Consider the following 20,732-nt stretch of genomic DNA (forward strand, 5'->3'; position numbering starts at 1 on the left):
CGACCGAACGGCAGAATGACCAGTCACTATGATGCGCACTGTCCACCAGGGGGCAGACGCTCAATGTAGAAGCTGCCCCCCTGGTGGTCAGTACACTCCCACAGGGGGAGCGCCACTCAGCCAGAAGCCAGGCTCACAGCTCACAGCTGGCGAGTGCAGCGGTGGTGGTGGGAGCCTCTCCCACCTCCACCGCAGGCTGGCGGTAGGGAGCGAGGGGTCCCGGACTGTGAGAGGGATATCTGACTGCCTAAGCTGGCAGGTGGACATCCCCCGAGAGGTCCCAGACTGTGAAAGGGCGCAGGCTGGGCTAAGGGACACACACATCAGCGCACGAATCCATGCACCAGGCCTCTAGTAAAAATATCCTATCTAATAAAGAGGGAATATGCTAATTGACCTTCATGCCATCGCAAAGATGGCAGCAGCCACAGCCAATAAGGAGGTAATATGCTAATTGACTGCCCCGCCCTCAAAGATGACGGTGCCCACAGCCACAAAATGGTGGCGCCCAGTTCCCTCAGTCCCCCTGGGGCCTTGCTGCATGCCTGCCTCTGGAGTCCCCCAGTCCCCTCAGCCCCCAGCCACCCAGGGCTGGCCCGAGGCTCAGGCAAGCCTCACATGATGGCTGCCCAGCCAATGCCCGAGGCACAGGCAAGCCTCGGCTGTTGGCTGCCCAGTCATCCAGGGCCAGCCCAAGGCGTAGGTAACCAGAGCCTGCGAAGGCTTGTGCTGCCAACAGTGGCAGCAGCAGAGATGTGATGGGGGCGTCGCCATCCCCTGATCGACAGTTGCCTCCCGCTGCTGAGGGCTCCCGGACTGTGAGAGCGGGCAGGCTGGACTGAGGGACAATTCCCTCCAGTGCATGAATTTTCATGCACTGGGCCTCTAGTATTTAATAAAAGAAACAGTCTGGCCTTGGCTGGATATCTCAGTTGATTAGAACATTGTCCCAACATGCCAAGGTTGTGGATCGATCCCCAGTCAGAATCAACCAGTGAATGCATAGATGAGTGGAACAACAGATCTACATAAATAAATAAATACATACATACATACATACATAGCAGGGAAGCAGTCTGCAGGCAGGCAGTAAGATAGGTTAGTGTGAAATCAAATGTATAAAATGACAAGTATAAAATGACAAGTATAGGCAAGGAAACACCTAAAGATTATTGAATATTAAAGTATGAGCCCCTTTAAAAAGGCTACAGGAAAATGGCTATGGTGAAATAAATCCGGAGATGATACAGAGAAACACCTATGCTCATTAGGAGTAAACAAGCAGGTAGAGTAAAATTTAATAAGGTGTACTATAATGCCAAAAAGAAATAAACAAGAAGAATATAATCAGAGAAACAAACTCACAGAACCAAGGCAGCACAAGAGGTATAAATATAGTCTGCAATGAATAGTGGCCTTACACTTCTTCTGGCCAAGTTCTGTAACTTTAAAGGCCGATCTGCCTTTTAAGAATTACAGGCAATTGTAGGTTACTGTTCCTCTAGCTGGCTGTTTTTTGTTGCCTGACTAAAAAATTGGTTTCAATTATCAGCCTCAGTATAAAATGACAAAATGGTTTCATAGTTAACATAAAAAGAAACACTATCAGTGCTTCAGGGGATACTTTTCACAAAAATAGAATTTCCCAGTTCTTCTTCCCCAGAAATAAATTTCAAAAGGTTAAAAAGAATAAACAAAGATAACTAATGTAAGATTGCATTTTCCTCATGGACAGTGATAGCACAATACTCCAAAGAGAACCATATCTCAAGACTATTCTACAGATCATAGAGCAGTGATTTTCAACCTTCTTAATCTCATGGCATATACAAACTAATTACTAAAATTCTGCAGCACACCAAATAACATATTTTTTGCTGATCTGACCAAAGAAAAATTGGCATAATTTTGATTCAGTTGTTGTGTTGACTGCTGTCATTTTTGTGACAATCTAAAGGAAAAGAGGTCAGTGCCCCTGATTAAACAGCCAGGCATTGCATGTTTTAAAAACTCTTGCACAGCACACAGTGTGCCTCTTGCAGTGTGCCATGGCACAACAGTGGAAAACTGCTGTCAGAGTAAGACTAAACACTACCCTGTCAGAAATTAAAGACAAATATATTATTCTCAAGAGAAGAGTTAACCATCCTCTTCAGGTAGCCTTGGAAAATCTTCAGAGTACAAACAAAATAGATTGCCACTTTTTCTAATGATCAGGATGACAGATTTTATTTAAAGTCATTCTAAAATGAAATTTATCATTAAAAAGGAGACTAACATGAGTCTATGTATCTTTTTTACTATTTTAAATAAGATATTTTTAATAGGATCTTTTATAATTAGACCTCTTCCAAATTTATTGGTTGTATTTCTATTTAAAAAGTCAAAAATTTTAAAAGTCAAATTTAGCATAAGTTTCTTTGAATTTCTTCTACTTAGAAGCATTGTGCTATGCAGAAATAATGCAAGAAAAGGCTGGGGTGGCTTAACCATAAAAGGGTCCAGCTACCCATTTTTATGTATAAGGTGTGTTGTTTTTGCCAATCTACACCATTTAATTTTTTTCTCTTAAAAAATGAAAGAAGCCCTGGCCCGGTGAGTCAGTTGGTTGAAGCGTTGAAATCAAAAGGTTGCCGGTTTGGTCAGGGCTGGTGCTGGAGGCAACTGATTGATGTTTTTCTCTCACATCAATGTTTCTCCCCCCAACCCCCTTCCTTTCTAAAAACCATAAAAACTTATTCTTGGGTGAGGATTTAAAAAAAAAAGGAAAGAAATTAACTCACCCAACCCCCTCCCAACAGGCCAGCTCCCCGAGTGAGTAGTCCTTCAGTAACTGGATCATCTCAGCACAGGGCATGCTGGTGGGCAGTCACAGCCAAATGGGAGCCGGCATGGCTGGACTCAGGGGAATCTGAAAAAGTATAAAACCACTTATGTGCTAAGGGTCTCCCCTACCCCCCATTCAGCATAAGTAATCTACTAGAGTAGTGTATAGGAAGGGAGAAAAGAATGGATGTCTGGATTCTAGTACTATAGTTTGGGACAAAGGCTTTTCCTAATTGCTAAACAAGAAAAAATATTTCTGTCTAAAAACATGAGAGGCTGTTAAGAAAAATAGTGTATACAATTCTATACTTGTTCCCTATCATCAGAAACAAACCACTACCACAAATAAGAAAATCTAATAAGATAAAAATAAAGAACCAGTATTTAGAGAAGCTCATTCAGATGTTAAATTTAACATAACAGTAAGCAGCAAGAATCATAAATTAGAAATTTGTGAAATGTGTTACTATAAAATATTTTAAGTGCTTTGAAAAATAATATAATTTATTTTAAATACTTCTGCTCTAGTCTCCACCTCATAAACAAACTTCAAGAGCTAAAATTTAAAGAAAAATCTTAGGGCTATAAACACTTACTTGAAACATTAGTTATTAGGAGAGATAAGGAACATATTTTAAAATATATAATAATTAATATCACTAGTAATGAGACAAGATTACATCATGTGCCTTCTCATACAACTCACTGAGAAGAATACAACATCATTTTTGTGGCATTTCTACCAAAAATTCAGACTAAATCTACTCATGATAAAATAAATCCAAACTGAAGAGCATAATAATTAGGTTTTTAAAAGGCAAAGAAAATTTGAGGGACTGTTCTGGATTAGAGGAGATTAAAGAGACATAATAAATAACAAGTAAATGGATCCTACTGAAACCAAAACAAAATTGGGGGGTGGAGAGGCGGCTAAAAGGACATTAATGGGATAAATGGCAAAATTTGAGTAAAAACTGTAAATCAAGTTAGTTTACTGATTTGATAACTATACTAGAATTACATTAGAAAACATCCTTGTCTTTAGGAAAGACACATTCAAGTACTTTTAAAAAGAGCATCCTGTCACCCTGGCCAGTGTGGTCAGTGGTTAGAGCATCAGCCCATGCACTGAAGGGTCTTGGGTACGATTCCTGTCCCTTCAGGGCATGTACAGGAGCCAACCAATTGAGGTATGTCTCTCACATTGATGTCTCTCGCTCTCTCCCACCTCCCTACCTTCCACTCTCTCCAAAAAGCAATGGCAAAAATATTCTCAGGTAAGGATTAACAACAAAAAATCCTATATAATAAAAAGGTAATACGCAAATTGACCATCACTCCAACACACAAAATGGCCCGCAGGGGAGGGCAGTTGTGGGCAATCAGGCAAACAGGGGAGGCAGTTGGGAGGGACCAGGCCTGCAAGGGACGGCAGTTAGGGGTGATCAGGCCTGCAGGGGAGGGCAGTTGGGGGGACCAGGCTGGCAAGGGAGGGCAGTTAGCGGTAACCGGGCCAGCAGGGAAGGGTAGTTGGGGACGATCAGGCCTGAAGGGGAAGGCAGTTGGGGGCAACCAGGCTAGCAGGGGAGGACAGTTAGGGGTGACCAGGCCGGCAGGGGAGGGCAGTTAGGACAATTGGGCCGGCAGGGTAGTAGTTAGGGGTCAATCAGGCTGGCAGGGGAGTGGTTAGGGGGTGGATCAGGCTGGCAGGCAGAAGCGGTAAGGGGCAATCAGGCAGGCAGGCAGGCGAGTGGTTGGGATCCAGCAGTCCCAGATTGTGAGAGGGATCCCAGATTGGAAAGGGTGCAGGCTAGGCTGAGGGACATACCCGTCTCATGCATGAATTTTGTGCACCAGGCCTCTAGTAATAATAATAAGGGCAGCCTGTCTTACAACCTACTCTCAATTGTCTCAGAAAGAAAAATTTTTGTGTGTATGTATGTACGTATGTATGTATTAAAAGAGAAAATAATAAAACAAATATGGTAAATGTTAACATTTGAGAAATCAACGTGGAGTACAATCTACATGAAGGGAAATGCTTTATATTATTTTGTCAACTTTTCTATATGAAATTATTTATTTCAAAATAATGTTTTTAAAATATATTAAAAACCATACTAAATTACCCCAAATTAATTATGGATTCCCAATTTTAAAAGTGTTATTTTCTTGTTATGTCTCTATCTAAAAGCGTCCCCATTAGTGGCTGATGCTCTAACCACTGACCCACACTGGCCAGGGTGACAGGATGCCCTTTATAACAGTTCAAAATAAGAGTTCAAACATTATGGATAGAATAACAGAACACTAGAGCTGCATGTATTACAAAGGGAAATGAACTAAGATGACTGATCTCATCTTAAATGACAATTACCTTATTACCCATTGTTTTGTAAAACATTCCTCCAAGTCATTAGGCCTATAAAAAAAGGTTATCCCTAAACTCAACTGTCAGTAGCATTTTTCTCCATAACAAGCAGAATTTATTTTTATTTTTTACTTTTTTGTTAATCCTCACCTCAGGACATTTTTCAATCAATTTTTAGAGAGAGTGGATCAAACTTTTTCATTCAGTAAAATCTAAAGACATTTTTACCTATAAATACTCAGTCCTTTCATGTTATTCACATACTTCTTTTTAAAATGATTTTTATTTTAATTTTATTTTTACATATTTTTGTTGATTTTCAGAGAGGGAGGGAGAGGAAGAGAGAGATAAGATAGCAACATTAATGATGAGACAATCATTAATAGGCTGTCTCTTGCACACCCTTACTGGGAATCAAGCCCACAACCCGGGCATGTGCTCTTGACTGGAATCGAACCTGGGACCCTTCAGTCCACAGGCTGACACTTTATCCACTGAACCAAAAAAGCTAGAGCATGGTCACATACTTTAATCACTAAACTAAAATACATAAAAGACAGCTATCAAATAAGAGGAAAATATTAAAGGATTCAAATGATCCATGAGCCTAAAACCCATTCAGAGATCATTTTATATAGGATTCTCATACAGTATAGATAGTAATCTCATGTTATAACCACCAAAAGCCATCAGTTTCAAAACATACAGCAATGAAATAATGTATTAAAATATCCTTTCAGTAAATAAAAATACCAAGAAAATAAAAATATTAAGGAAAAAAATTCGGTTTACTATAGTTCCATGGAAAATTTAGTCCTGATCTAAAAAAAGTCAATTAGTTCCTAAATTCTTCTTTTTCACAAATGAAAATTTAAAGAGCATAATGAAAGGTAATAATCACGCTGGTCTAGAATAAGAAAACATTCTAAATGCTAAACTATGGTTAGAGGTTTTTATCAATGTTTAAATAAATAAATTTATTTCTCAATGTACTTTTGTCAGCAAAATCAACCTAAGATAATTACAATAATTCAGTTACATGACTGGAGATATCCTTAGTTTTTCACAATTAAAAACAAGGGAGGCATCAACAATAAAAAATATATTTTAAAAAAATCAAGGGAGACATGAAACAGACTGACATACCTTGATGTGGGGTTGGGGGAACAAGAAGAGAAAAACCAAACAACATATATACACTGGAGGCCCAGTGCACGAAAATTTGTGCACTCGTGTGTGTGTGTGTGTGTGTGTGTGTGTGCGCGTGTGTGTGCGCACGCGCGCGCACGCATGCCCTCGGGAGATGTCCAACTGATGGCTTAGTTTAGCCTCCGAGGGAAACTACCAGCGGGCCGATCTGGGGACGGCCCCCCTGCCGCTGACACCCCCCAGATCGCCATCCCCTCCCTCTGCCTGCTGCTGCCTGCTTGCCGGCCCCAATCCCTGCTAACCGGTTGTTCCTCCATTTGGTCGATTTGCATATTAGGCTTTTATTATATAGGATATGCATAGCCCATGGACATGAGGTATAGGGTAGTAAAGACCTGGGTGTGTGTGGCGGGGGTGCGGGCGCGCAGATAAGGGTTAGGAGAAGAGAAAAACGGGAATGGGAGGAGGGAATGGAAGATATCTGTAATACTATCAACAATAAAAAATACATTAAAAACAAACCATCAAACAAACAAGAGAGGGAGCCTCAGTGGTTGACCATTGACCTATGACCAGGGCACATGGCCAGGGTTGCAGGCTCGATCCCCAGTGGGGGTAGTGCAGAGGCAGCCAATCAATAATTCTCTCTCATTATTGATGTTTCTATCTCTCCCTCTCCCTTCCTCTCTGAAATCAATAAAAATATGCAAGAAAGGGGGTGCTCTCCCTCCTGAAAGTATGCCCATGCCTTTCCCTTCTCTTCCCTTCCCTCCCCCAACCTCTCTCTGCCCCAGATTCCTGGCTTGTTATCATTAGCTTCCTCACTCCCAAATTCAAAGGGCCCTTCCTTTACCCCTATAACTTGTTTCCTAAGCCCATTTCTTCCAGGAATTACTTTTTCTACCTCTGTGATTTACCCAATAAATGTTCTCTTACCAAAAATAAATAAATAAATAAGGATGGGGGAGAAAAATCCTGGAACTCAGACTTTATTTTAATGGACCAGGGGCTCTCTCCTTCCCCTTCTGGCCCAGAGACCAAGATGAAAACATCAGTATGCAAATAAGTAAATTTACCACCACAAGAAGCATAAATACTCTCACAACCTACATAAAAAACTCTCACAAACTACATTATAATTTCATTGAAGAAACCCTAAATGGAAAAGATAACCAGAGATCAAAGGACAATGTCTTGGCTTTTGTCATTCACTTCATATTGCTTCTAATTAGACTAGCCTCTGTTTCCCCATCTGGAAAATAAGATTAAGATATTTTTACATACTATACAACTTCATAATAATGTTCTGTAGATCAAATGAAATAAAGAAAAAACCGTGTTCTCAAGAGGAAAATCCTAGATTTTCTACTCACCTGACATACAAAGTAATACTCATTCCAAGTCCTTTTTCAAGGCTACCAGTATATTTGATCATCTTTTCTGATGTATAAAATCAATTTTCATTTTTAGGATTCAATTTGCAAAATATTTTTTGTGTTTATACCATACCTCATTATAAGAAGGATCTGAGGTTAAAAAGTACATGTATGTAGTTTGCTTCTTAATTATGTAAAAAATAAATTGAACTAGGGGAGATACTCAACGTGACCTCTCCCCTAACAACCCCACAAATCACAACCTATATGAAATAGATATCTGAAAATTTTTGAATTCCTTATCTGATGTTAGAGTTCAAAATCTGCTCTAAATCTAATCTATTGGGCCCATCTGGGGAAATAAACTCATCTAATAGTGTTCTATCCCGCTGTCCAAAAATTAATAGTGACCTTACCTTGTATGGATCAAGTAAAAAGTCACTGAACTTGCTAGGTAGGGAATATTTCTTCACCAATTCATCTTCTACCACCCAAGGTGCATTTTCACCAGTGCCAGCCCGTAAGGCATTATGCCGTATAAAGTAGCGAAGTATCTCCTTATTTGGTGGGCGTTCTGTACGAATCAAGCTGTCTGCTGGCACATTACTGATGATCTAGGTTAACAAATATAAACAACTCATCACTAGGGTGAAAGAACAATTAACCAATGAGAACAAAGATTTATTTTCTCTCCAGAAAAATCATAATTCCATCCATAAAATAAAGCTATAAACCAGGAAGAAAAAAGAATAATTGTCAGAGACAGGATGTTAATTAATCCCCAGGAAATCTGTCAATATGTATCAAAGTCCTAAAAATGCATATACTCACTGAATCAACAAATCCTCATATTTAAAAATTTAGAAATAAATAGACCAGCCATCAACTGCTTATAAAAGCAGAAAAAGGGATGGGAGGAATACATAAATATCTTCAATAAAGGATTCATTTTTAAGATTAAAATACATCCATAATGAATACCCTGAAGCCATGGGGGAAAATACTTTTCTCAATCAGGACAAACTTATCAGAATCATCTAGGGCAGCGGTCACCAACTGGTGGTCTGTGGACCACTGGTGGTCTGTGAGGGTTGAAAGGTTGGCGACCGCTGATCTAGGGAGCTATTAAAGTGCATATGCGAGCCCTAACCGGTTTGGCTCAATGGACAGAGCATCAGCCTGCGGACTGAAGAGTCCCAGGTTCGATTCCAGTCAAGGGCATGTACCTTGGTTGTGGGCACATCCCCAGTAGAGGGTGTGCAGGAGGCAGTTGATCAATATTTCTCTCTCATCGATGTTTCTAACTCTCTATCCCTCTCCCTTCAGCTCTGTAAAAAAAAAAAAAAAAATCAATAATATATATATATATATATTTTTTTTAAATGCATACGCTAGCACTGGCCAGTGTGGCTCAGTTGGGCTGAGCATCATTCCATGCACGGAAAGGCTGCCAGTTCAATTCCTGGTCAGGGCACATGCTGAGGTTGCAGGTCTGATCTCTGGTTGGGGTGTGTATGAGTGTTCAATCCATGTTTCTCTCTCACATCACCATCAATGGTTCTCTCTGTGTCCCTTCCTCTCTCTAAAAATCAATATAAACATACTTTTAAAATGTCTGGCAGTAGAGCCTGAGCATCCACTTTTTTCCCCCTGCTTTACTTTTATTACCTACTAGAGGGCTGGTGCACCAATTCGTGCATGCGTGTGGGGGTTGGGGGGGCAACCCAGGGGAGGGTCCACGGACAGTTGGCTGACTTGCCCCACCCACGATGGTGAATTGGTGGATTCACGGGGTGGGGGGTGGGGGCAGGACTGGCAGAGGAGAGGCTGCAGGAGGTTGGGGTGTTGGCGGAGCCAGCTGGCCGCTGCAGTGCACACATCAGAGCGACCAGTCATTCCATCATTCTGTTTGCTTGGCTTTTATGTATATAGAAGATTTTATGCTGAATTTACTCCGAGGCTATTAGGTTTTTGTTTCTACAGTTTTTTCTGGGGTATCTTTTTCTTCTTGCCACCTGCTCTTCTGGTTGAGGAACAATCTGCTCTTTTTCAGTGAGGTTCATCTCAATGTGGCAGGGAGAGCTCATATATAGTTTAATCCTCCAAAGAGTTCTGTAAGTTCTGCATCACCTCTTGGGAGCTCTGTTGTGTTCAATGACCAGAGAATCTATATCTAAACCCTGAAGTTCAGCATTACTCTCTGCATTTTTAAACCTGTGTAGCAAAAATTTGGCACTTTTTGGGCCACAGACCCTGAGCCCAGCCCCACTGTTTGGACTGGACACATCCACCAATTCACCATTTTAATGATGGAATGGCAAACATTACTTCTCTAAATTGACATCCTTCAGATACTTGGTGATTTTTCAGATATGTATACCATCAATGGCCTGGACAGTTTCACATGTTCTTAAAGTGAACTTAAAAATTTGAACTTCCTAATTTGCATGATTCTGTGGGGTTTTCTGGGTCAAGTGAATAGCGAACAATTTTCAACATGTCACCTCTGGCTGCTTTCGGAAAGAGCTACTACTTTTTTAATAAACTCTCCTGGTGACCATCACATACACCACAACCTGAAAATACTGTTTTCAAAGAATGTTACGACATTACAGATAGTTACCAGAGAGAAAAGGAAAAAGAAGCTACAAAACAGTATGTATATAATATTCCTACTTTTAATTCTTTTTGCAATATGTTTTTATTGATTTCATAGAGGGAGAGAGAGAGATAGAAACATCAATGTCAAGAAAGAATCACTGATTGGCTGCCTCTGGGTATCAAGCCTACTACCTAGGCATGTACCCTGACCAGAAATCAAACTCTGACCTCTGGTTCAGACTGAGCCATACCGGTAGGGCAAATATTCCTACTCTTAAAGGTCACTTAAAAGCTAACAACCACCATTAATCACAACTATATTCATCAATTATCATCTCTGAGTATGGGATTAGAGATGTCTTTTTTCTTATTTGTATTTTCTATCTTCCTGTGAATAGTATTTACTACATGTGAACAAAACAATTTACATTCAACAATAAGAATATGAATAATTAGGAAAGTGGTTGAGACTCCCTAGCAATGTTTTAACTAGTTACCTTCCTGAATGAGGAAGAAACTTTTAGTGAAAAATTGTATTTAACATTTAATTTTAAAATATAAAGAAATCCTAACAATTTAGGTATGTCTTCAGATCATCCTATATAATAAAACCCTAGTATGCAAATCAACTGAACAACCGGTCGCTATGAAGCCCACTGATCACCAGGGGGCAGTCGCTTAACACAGGAGCTCTCTCCTGGTGGAAGCCGGGCTCATGGCTGGTGAGCACAGCGGCAGTGGAGGGAGCCTCTCTCGCTGGCTTAGGCCATGGGGAGCAGGCCTAAGCCAGCAGTCAGACATCCTCTGAGGGGTCCCAGACTGCGAGAGGGCGCAGGCGGGGCTGAGGGACAGCGTCCCCCCAGCCCCCCAGTGCATGAATGCCGTGCACCGGGCCTCTAATTCACTATAAAACAGTCAAAATGGAATTAAGACTTGTCAACAAATTTGAGGTAGGGGAAAAAACTCTAAATAAGCAAAAGATCTGGGTTATAATCCATCCCAATCTCTTTTACTAAATTAGGAGCTTTGACAATTATTAAGCTTCTCAGGCCTCAGCTGTTTTTTCTATAAAACAGTTAAACGTGAAGAAAAATGTGCAGCTCTCTTCCACACACAACCTCCCATCCTCCTTCTTTCTAACAATTTACATACAGGTATGAGTACCTGAAAGTAATACGGCATTATTTCATAGACTCTAAGGTGCTATTAATAAAAGACATTATTTTATACACCACTAAGAAAAAAATTTATGCCAACTGATTTTAAGATATATACTGATTCTAAATACATTAAAAATATAAAAGATGAACATCTTAGAATGAATAAAACACAGTACTAAGTTACTTTAAGGGTATTTACTGTTTCACGTTGTTAATTCCACAGATTCCTTGCAAAAGCATTGATTACTGTTGACTCGGTTTCTAAATTAAATTACATAACAAATTGCTCTACTTTTATCTGGGAAGAGCTATTATCTCAGGAAGTCTATAACTGCTGGAAACAGATTCTTATTTTTCAAACTGAATTTGAAGCTCAAATGCAAATTACTCTTAACCTTAATAAGTCCTATTAAAAGGAAAAAACAATCTTCTAAGAAAGAAAATACAGTTTGACGTAAAGTCATAATTACTAAGACTAGAGAACTAGAAAAGCACTCAGAATTTGTTACAGAAACACATTCATTTACATTTTTCTTTAGCACATTTTCTCTAAGAAAACCAGCCCTATGATATTTTCTTAAACATCTATGTAAGTAACAGGGTTAACATAAAGTGCCAACTAACCTTATCTTCATTTTGTAGTTTCACATCATATTTGTGAGGCAGAAATTTTGGAGGAGCCCATTTCCTTTCTCCTTTTTTTAATGAAGTAGGGAGTTTTCGTGGAGATCTACGTGCTCTGTCATCTAGTCAAATCATTAGAAAATTAGTGAAAATAAGAATTCTTTTAATTCTATTCATTCATTCATAATTGTCTTATTGAACACCTACTCTGCATCAGGCACTGAATGATGGGGCACCAAGATGATTCATAAAATCCTTACCTGAACTAGCTAAAGTCTATGGGCAGAGTCAACAATAATTATAATACAATGTGGTAAATATTATTAGAGAGGTGGGTACACAAAAATAATATGAGGAGAGAGCAGCAATGTTTAACTTAGGAAGATAGGCAGAAAAAGCCTAGAAAGAACATGACTTGTTCAGAGAATGCAAATAACGAGTAAATATAATTGGGACTACAGTAAAAAATCAGACTAAAGAAGTAAGAAGGGCAAACTATAAAGGACCTGTACACCATTTAAAGAAATTGGAATTTATCTTGTGAGCTCTAGGGAAACAAAGGATTTTTGGTCTAAGTAAGCAGATGCATATTTTCTAAAGATGGCAAAAGAACAGAAAAGGGTTAGGGTTAGGGTCAAGGTTAAGGGAAACTGTGGTATCAAATAAGTTAAAGGTATGACTGTGACCAACAGTATAAATGTAACAGAAAAGCAAAACATAGAAGAAATCAGTAGAATTGGCAAGTAGAGGGTCACCTATAATCTTATTAGCAACAGTGTCAGGAGTAAAGAAGCAGAAGTTAGACTATCATAGCACAATAAGTGGAAACACTATCTCATGAATCTTGGTTTGAATGAGTAAGACAGAAATAAAACAACAGAATCAAGGGAGGATATGTTTTTGTTTTTAGAAAATGGGGCTTCATTTATAAATTGAGAAAAATAAACATGAGAGAGGGTTAAAGAACACTGTAGAGTAGAACAATAAAAGTTCACTCAACCCTAGAGAAAGTAGGAGGAAATGGAATTCAAAGTCAAAGCATTTTCGCTCCCTTCTCTGATGGAAGAATGTAGAAATTTAAAATAGGGAGGTTAAGAACAAGCTGAAAGTTTGTCTAATACATTTTTCCCCATAAAGTAGAATGAAAGGTCACCTAAGTGAGAAAAAATTTAGTATACTGGAATTTGCCTATCATTTCTATGGAAATTCTAATCAATTTTTCCCCTGAAAACACTCAGTAGACATCATAACACTAATTCTTCAGCCTGTCCACCACCCTTTCCACATACTAGCAATAGTATTATATATATCCCAATAATTAAAAACTAAATTATGGCATATAACACCATAAAAAACCAAAGCCTAAAACATAGAAGTTCCCTGGTACACGATGCCAAAGTCATAAAATTAACAATTGTTAACATATTGTTGGTAGTTCAAGGATCTGTTTCCAGAAAGTGTTAAAGACATATTATCAGGCAACGCCTAACCAAAAAATTTATTAACATAAGTCATGAGAATATTAAGTAATGAACATATTAGAAAACTTCAGTATCAAAAAGAAGGAAGAGAGAAACTGAAAAACATAAACATTAGCATTCACAATACAGAGGGGAAAACAAAACTGAAGTATCAACACTGGGGTGAATCAACTACAACAGTTAAGTATCCTTGGGGAAATTTTAATTAGTTAATTGTTCCCCTGGGACTAGATAAGGAAATCCCTCTAAAACACATCTGCATATATCCAAAATACCTGGAAAGACAAAATAGAATGGAAAACAGAGCGCATAGCACTCTAATTCTAATTCAATCTCTGTATGTAACACTTAAATAAGAGGTTAAGATTATTTGATCCTCTAACAGTCATGGGGAGGGGGGGTCAATATACACAAATCCTTTGAGTACTCATATTTTAAGACGGAAGTAATCTATTACAGTCAAATTCTTTTATTTATATAGATGTTTTCCCCCAAATTAAGGTTTCAGAGGCTGAATAATTTTCCCAGTGGGCAAAGTCTCAATTGTTCAACTTTTCAAACAGTATTGTTAGAATCGCCAAGTCCCAAAAAATTACTCTTAGATATCATAATGTTTCAAAATTCTGGCAGTTCCTATGTGGGAGGGACTTGAGTTACAGGATTTAGATAAAAGGAAGTATCTTAAAATTACCACAATTGGCTTGCACGGTGAAAAGTAATGGAGATTAGAATTTGCCCCTTCTACTCTAACCCTGCTTCTCCACACACAGACATATGTATTTTCCAACTTAAAGAGACAAGGAAAGCAAGCTTTCTTTGCCATCTTGAGTAGCTAGGTATGTGCACACAGATTTCTAAGAGGAAATGCCTTCCAAGGGAAGACTTAAATCTTTATTTGCTTTACGGACTTTTCTCTTTTTCTTTTTGGTTAATCCTCACCCATGGATATCTTTTCCATTGATTTTTTTTTTTTAAGAAAGTGAAAGGGAGTTAGGGAGGGAGAGAGAAGGAGAAAGAGAGACAGACAGACAGACATAGACCAGTTTCCTCCTGCATACACCCTGACCAGGGTCGGGGATTGAATCTGTAACCTAGGTACATGCCCTTGACCAGAATGGAACCCAAGACCTTTTGGTGCATGGGGCAATGCTCTAAACACTGAGTACACCAGCCAAAGCGCTTTATATTTTAGATGTTTGCTGAATCACAAAAGAAAGGCATATCTACCTACTAAACTCGTTTACAAATCACAAATTACTTGTTAGAGAACTCAAAAAGATTTGTGTATAATAGGAGTCACAAAGGAAAGCTAGCATCACACATACTAATATTCTCTCTCCTTCCTTCATCCTCTTTTACAATTGCCTCCTTCTTCTGGTGCTCCTGAGCAATTTGGCTAGAATTCTCTTTGTCACTTGAGGGAGAATCACAGGCACCATCAGGTTTCTTTTCAGTGGCTTCTTCATCCACTTTCTCCAAAGGATGAATCTTCACAATCCTCACCTTGAGCATTTTTTCCTTCCCAACCTATAAAGGAGACAGGAATGAAAATCAGCAATAATAAATAAAAACTAGAAAACCTAAAGATAATGTTTAGAATATATTAGCCAATATACCTACATTGCACCCCACCTAACAAAAATTCACTAAACCTCCAAAGTACCAACCAAGTACTGTGATTTTTTTCCAATTTTATTTCTGACTTCTATGCTAAAAAATGACATATTACGCCCTAGCTAGTTTGGCTCAGTGGATTAACAATCCACCTGTTGACTGAAGAGTTCAGGGTTCAATTCCGGTCAAGGGCACATGCCTGGGTTGCAGGTTCAATCCCCAGTGGGGGACATGCAGGAGGCAGCCTATCAATGGTTTTCTCTCATCATTGATGTTTCTATCTCTCTTTCCCTCGCCCTTCCTCTCTGAAATCAATAAAAACATATATTTTTTAAAATGACATATTTAGCCCCTGACTTCATTTCTTCATTCTTTTTCTACAATACCTATGTATTTCTTTTCTTTATTTTTCAATTAAAGTTAACATTCAATATTATATTAGTTGCAGGTGTATACAGTATAGTGATTAGACATTTACATAATTTACAAAGTGATTCCCTGATAAGTCCAGTACCCACCGGACACAATTTTTATTGACTATATTCCCTATGCTCTCCTTTACATAAGTGATTCTGTAACTGTCAATTTGTACTTAAGCCCTTCACCTTTTCCACCAAGTAAAATATGACATCTTAAAAAATAAAATTATCACAATCTAATTTATAACTCATGTACCAATGTACTAAGCCCAAAGGGCAATCACGGCACAAACATCAGACATGTGTAAAATAGTTTAAAATTTTCCATTTAATAAAGAATCTATTATAGCCGAAACCAGTTTGGCTCAGTGGACAGAGCGTCGGCCTGCGGACTGAGGGGTCCCGGGTTCGATTCCGGTCAAGGGCATGTACCTGGGTTGCGGGCATATCCCCAGTAGGAGATGTGCAGGAGGCAGCTGATCGATGTTTCTCTCTCATCGATGTTTCTAACTCTCTATCTCTCTCCCTTCCTCTCTGTAAAAAATCAATAAAATATATTTTTAAAAAAAAGAATCTATTATATATATGGATATCCAACAATACCAGAACCACTTATCGAAAAAACTATGTCTTCTTCACTTAACTATCTTTCAACCCCTACCAAAAATCAAGTGTGCCTCTGTGTGTGTGTGTCAATTTCTGGATGCTATACTGTTCCACATCTATTTGCTATTCTTATACCAAGTTCACACTATATCAATACTTTAAAATTTGAAGGCTCAAAATCAGACAATATTAGCTTATCCTTCTTGTGCTTCTGCAAAGTTGTTTTGGTTAGTTTTTTTTGTTGTTGTTTTTTTTGTATTTTGAAGTAAACTTTACAATCAGCTTGGCAATTCCTAAAAAAAAACTGCTGGGATTTTATTGCAATTGAGTTGCATCTACATTATCAACTTGGGAAGAACTGAACAAGATATACCTCCCCATTATTTAAGGTCTTCTTTAATTTCTCTCAGCAATGTTTTATAATTTTTAGGTATAAGTCATGCGTATCTTTGTCAGGTTTACTCCTAGAGTACTTCATAGTTTTTGATATTGAAATAGTATTTCTTTGTTAAATTTCAAATTGTTTGCTGCTAACACATAGACATAAATACAAATTGGTGTTCGCAAATTTATCTTGTATCCTATCACTTATTACTTCTAGAAACTTTTTAAAATATATATTTTTTAATTGATTTCAGAGAGGAAGTGAGAGGGAGAGAAATAGAAACATCAGTGAGAATCATTGTTTCCAGAGTGTTAGCATCATCACATATAAGTGGAGCTGTTAAAACTGCAAATTTTTTTTTTAAATATATTTTATTGATTTTTTACAGAGAGGAAGGGAGAGAGATAGAGAGTTAGAAACATCAATGAGAGAGAAACATCGATCAGCTGCCTCCTGCACATCTCCTACTGGGGATGTGCGCACAACCCAGGTACATGCCCTTGACCGGAATCGAACCTGGGACCTTTCAGTCCGCAGGCCGACGCTCTATCCACTGAGCCAAACCGGTTTCAGCAAAACTGCAAATTTTTAAAACCTACCCAAAACTTTCTAAACCAAATCCTTAGGAAATAGGGCTCAAGAATGTATATTCATAAGTCCTCTAGTGATTTTTTTAAAAGGGGAAACATAGAGGATTGATAGACAGACCAGGTTGATAAGATTTTTTCCCTATTCTAGAGCTGATAATTAACTGGACCCACAAGTTGGCACCTGACATGAGGCTTTATTATCTCCCTGCCTGTAGTAATGGTCATATATTTAAGCCTTCTGGAGAAGAAATATTTCAAGGTCAATTATTCAGCTGCTTCCTGTTGGGCCAGCTATTATTTCCCAAGAAAGGCAGATTGAACAGGATGAAAAGTGTGTAAGGAAAGTGTCCCCGTATCTGCGTACAACTCTCTCTCAATTTATTTATCTCTTATCTATCCTCAAGTTTGTGTGTGTCTATTTTCTTTTTTCTCTTTGCCTCTTGTTTTCATTTGGTGAGCTCATGGCTATTAGTTAAGTATGTTCATCCCCATGTGTATATGTGTATGTGTGAGATTGTCAACCTATGGTGATCATATCAAACTTGAGAATAAAACTCTTATTCAAATTAGGAAAACAGTATCCACTCTATTTCTTTTTAAATAACTCATTTGTTTTGCACTCTCCTTTTTCTTAATTCAAACCTCCTCGTTAGCAACCATCAGCTTGTTCTCTGTATCTGTTTCTGTTGTTTATTCCTTTACATTGTTTCTTTAGATTCCACATATAAGTGAAGTTTTTCTCTGTCTGACTTATTTGATTTAGGATTAATACCCTCTAGGTCGATCTATATTGTCTCAAATGGCAAGATTTCATTCTTTTTTGTTGCTAAATAATATTATTCCACTGTATATATTCACTAGACCATCTTTACCCATTCATCTACTCTAGGTTGCTTTCAGCTATTACTAATAATGCTGCACTGAACATAGGGGTACATATACATTTAGTGTTTTGTTTTCTTAAGATAAACACCCCAAAGTACAATTGCTGGATCATATGGCAACTCTATTTCTAATTTTTAAGGAATCTCCATACTGTTTTCCATAGTAGCTGCACTGATTTCCAATCCCACCAAATAATATATGGGTTCCCTTTTCTCCACATCCTTGTCAGCACTTATTTATTGATTTACTAGAGGCCGGTGCATGACATTCGTGCACTGGGGGGGGTGGGGGGTGGGGGGGGGTTCCTAAGCCCGGCAGTCCAGGACCCCTTGCATTCCTTTTGCAGTCCAGGACCCCTCAGGGGATGTCCGAAGCCCATTCCCCAGGGGGAGTGGGCCTAAGCCGACAGACATCCCCTGAGGGGTCCTTAGCACTGCTGCAGAGGCAGGAGATGCTCCCACCATGGCCACTGCGCTCACCAGCTGTGAGCCCAGCTTCTGGCTAAGCGGTGCTCCTCCCTGTGAAAGCACACTGACCACTAGGGGGTAGCTCCTGTGTTGAGCATCTGCCCCCTGGTGGTCAGTGCATGTCATAGTGACTGGTCATTCTGCGGTCCTGTCGATTTGCATATTAGCCTTTTATTATATAAGATTGACGACAGCCACTCTGACAGGTGCGAGGCGATATCTCATTGTTGTTTTAATTTGTATTTCCCTGATGATTAGTGATATTGAGCATATTTTCATATCTGCTGGCCATCTGTAGGTCCTTCTGTGCTTGTTTGTGTTTGTTTTTAAACGTATTTTATTCTTTTATTATTTATTTACTTTTAAGCTTCATCCAAGGATACTTTTCCATTGATTTTTAGAGAGAGTGAAAGAGAGAGGGAAAGGCTGATAGAAACATCAATGTGAGAGAAACACATCGATTAGTTGCCTCCTGCATGAGCCCTGAGCAGGGCCCAGGTCGGGGAGGAGCCTGCAACCGAGTATATGCCCTTGACTGGAATCGAACCTGAGACCCATCAGCCCGCAGGCCAACACTCTATCCACTGAGCCAAACAGGCTAGGGCTGTATGTCCTTTAACAGAAATGTCTGTTAAAGTCTTCTGCCCATTTTTTAATTGGATTGCTTGTTTTTTGGTGTTAAATTGTTTGAGTTCCTTATATATTTTTAATATTAACCCCTTATGGATGTATCATTTGCGAGTATCTTCTCCCATTAAACAGGCTGTCTTTTCATTTTGTTAATGATTTCCTTTGCTTTGCAAACTCTTTTTAGTTTGATGTGGTCCCATTTGTTTGTTTTTTTCGTTTCCCTCTCTTGAAAACATATATCCAGCCCTGGCAAGATAGTCTTCAGTTGACTGGATTATTATCAGGATGCACCAGGGTTATGAATATGATCCCTAGTTAAGGTACATACAGGAATCAACCAATGAATGCATAAATAAGTGGAACAACAAATTAATGTTTCTTTCCCTATCTCCAAAGTCAATTTTATAACACTGCGAAGAGCAATGTCAAAGAGTTTACTGCCTATGTTTTCATTCAGTTTTATGGGTTCAGGTCTAACATTTAAATCTTTAATTTTGAGATTTTTTTTTGTTTTGATTTTAAATATGTTTTTATTGATTTTTAGAGAAAGAGGAATGGAAAGGAAGAGAGAGAAACATTGAGAGCTGCTTTCTGCACGCCCTCAATTGGGGATCGAGCCTGAAACCCGGCCATGTGCCCTGACTGGGACTGGTGACCTTGGTTCAGTGCTCAAGCACTTAGCAATAATGGCCAGGTGAGTTTATTTTTATATATGGTGTAAGAAAGTAGTCCAATTTCATCTTTTTGCACTGTCTATCGTTGCCTCCTTTATTGTAGCTTAATTGACCAAATAAGCAAGGACTTATTTCTGGGCTCTCTATTCTATTTCCTTTTTCATTTGTTAAACTTCACACGAGGAAATTTTTCCCATAAAAGGATGTTGAATTCTGTCAAATGCTTTTTTCTCCATCTACTGAGGTGGTCATGTTTTTATACTTTATTAATAAAATGTATTACACTGATTTAGTTATGGATGTTGAACTAACCTTGCACCCCTGAGATAAATTCCATTTCGTCATAGTATATAATTCTTTTAATGAATTATTGAATCCAGTTTGCTAATATTTTGTTGAAAATTTTTGTATCTATATTCCTCAACAATATTGGCCTGTAAGTTTTCCTTTTTTTGGTAATGTCTTTATCTGGTTTTGGTATCAAGGTAATGCTGGCTTCATAAAATGAGTTTGGAAACATTCCTTCCTCTTCAATATATATATTTTTTAATATATTTTTATTGATTTCAGAGAGGAAAGGAGAGGGAGAGATAGAAAAATCAATGATGAGAGAATCGTTGATTGGCTGCCTCCTGCACACTCCCTACTGGGGATTGAACCTGAAACCTGGGCATGTGCCCTTGGGAACGGAACCAGGCACCTATCTGTCTGCAGGCCAACACTCTATCAACTGAGTAAAACTGGCTAGTGCCTCTTCAATATTTTTAAATAGTTTAAGAATAAGTGATTTTATTTAGGCTAAAGTTTGAGAAGTACTAGCCAGTGTTAGATATTTCATTACATACAGTTGAAATCACTCTTAATTCATACAACA

The 20,732-nt window shown here is 38.7% G+C and overlaps 1 protein-coding gene and 1 pseudogene across 2 annotated transcripts in view; both read right to left on the minus strand.

The window, feature by feature from the left end:
* Positions 1-20,732, minus strand: part of BAZ1B (bromodomain adjacent to zinc finger domain 1B) — an 80,892-nt gene that overhangs the window by 41,879 nt on the left and 18,281 nt on the right. Inside the window, exons 4-6 of the mRNA XM_081090433.1 lie at positions 14,914-15,115; positions 12,108-12,229; positions 8,139-8,336 (exon numbers count right to left, since the gene is read on the minus strand). Of these exons, the coding sequence (XP_080946559.1) occupies positions 8,139-8,336; positions 12,108-12,229; positions 14,914-15,115 (522 nt within the window). The remainder of the gene's footprint in view (positions 1-8,138; positions 8,337-12,107; positions 12,230-14,913; positions 15,116-20,732) is intronic.
* Positions 9,672-10,221, minus strand: LOC308518078 (large ribosomal subunit protein uL22-like; annotated as a pseudogene). The gene has a single exon. The product of its transcript is annotated as a large ribosomal subunit protein uL22-like (transcript).

The sequence above is a fragment of the Myotis nattereri genome (genome assembly GCF_964212035.1).
Source record: "Myotis nattereri genome assembly, chromosome: 4".
Lineage (NCBI taxonomy): Eukaryota > Metazoa > Chordata > Mammalia > Chiroptera > Vespertilionidae > Myotis > Myotis nattereri.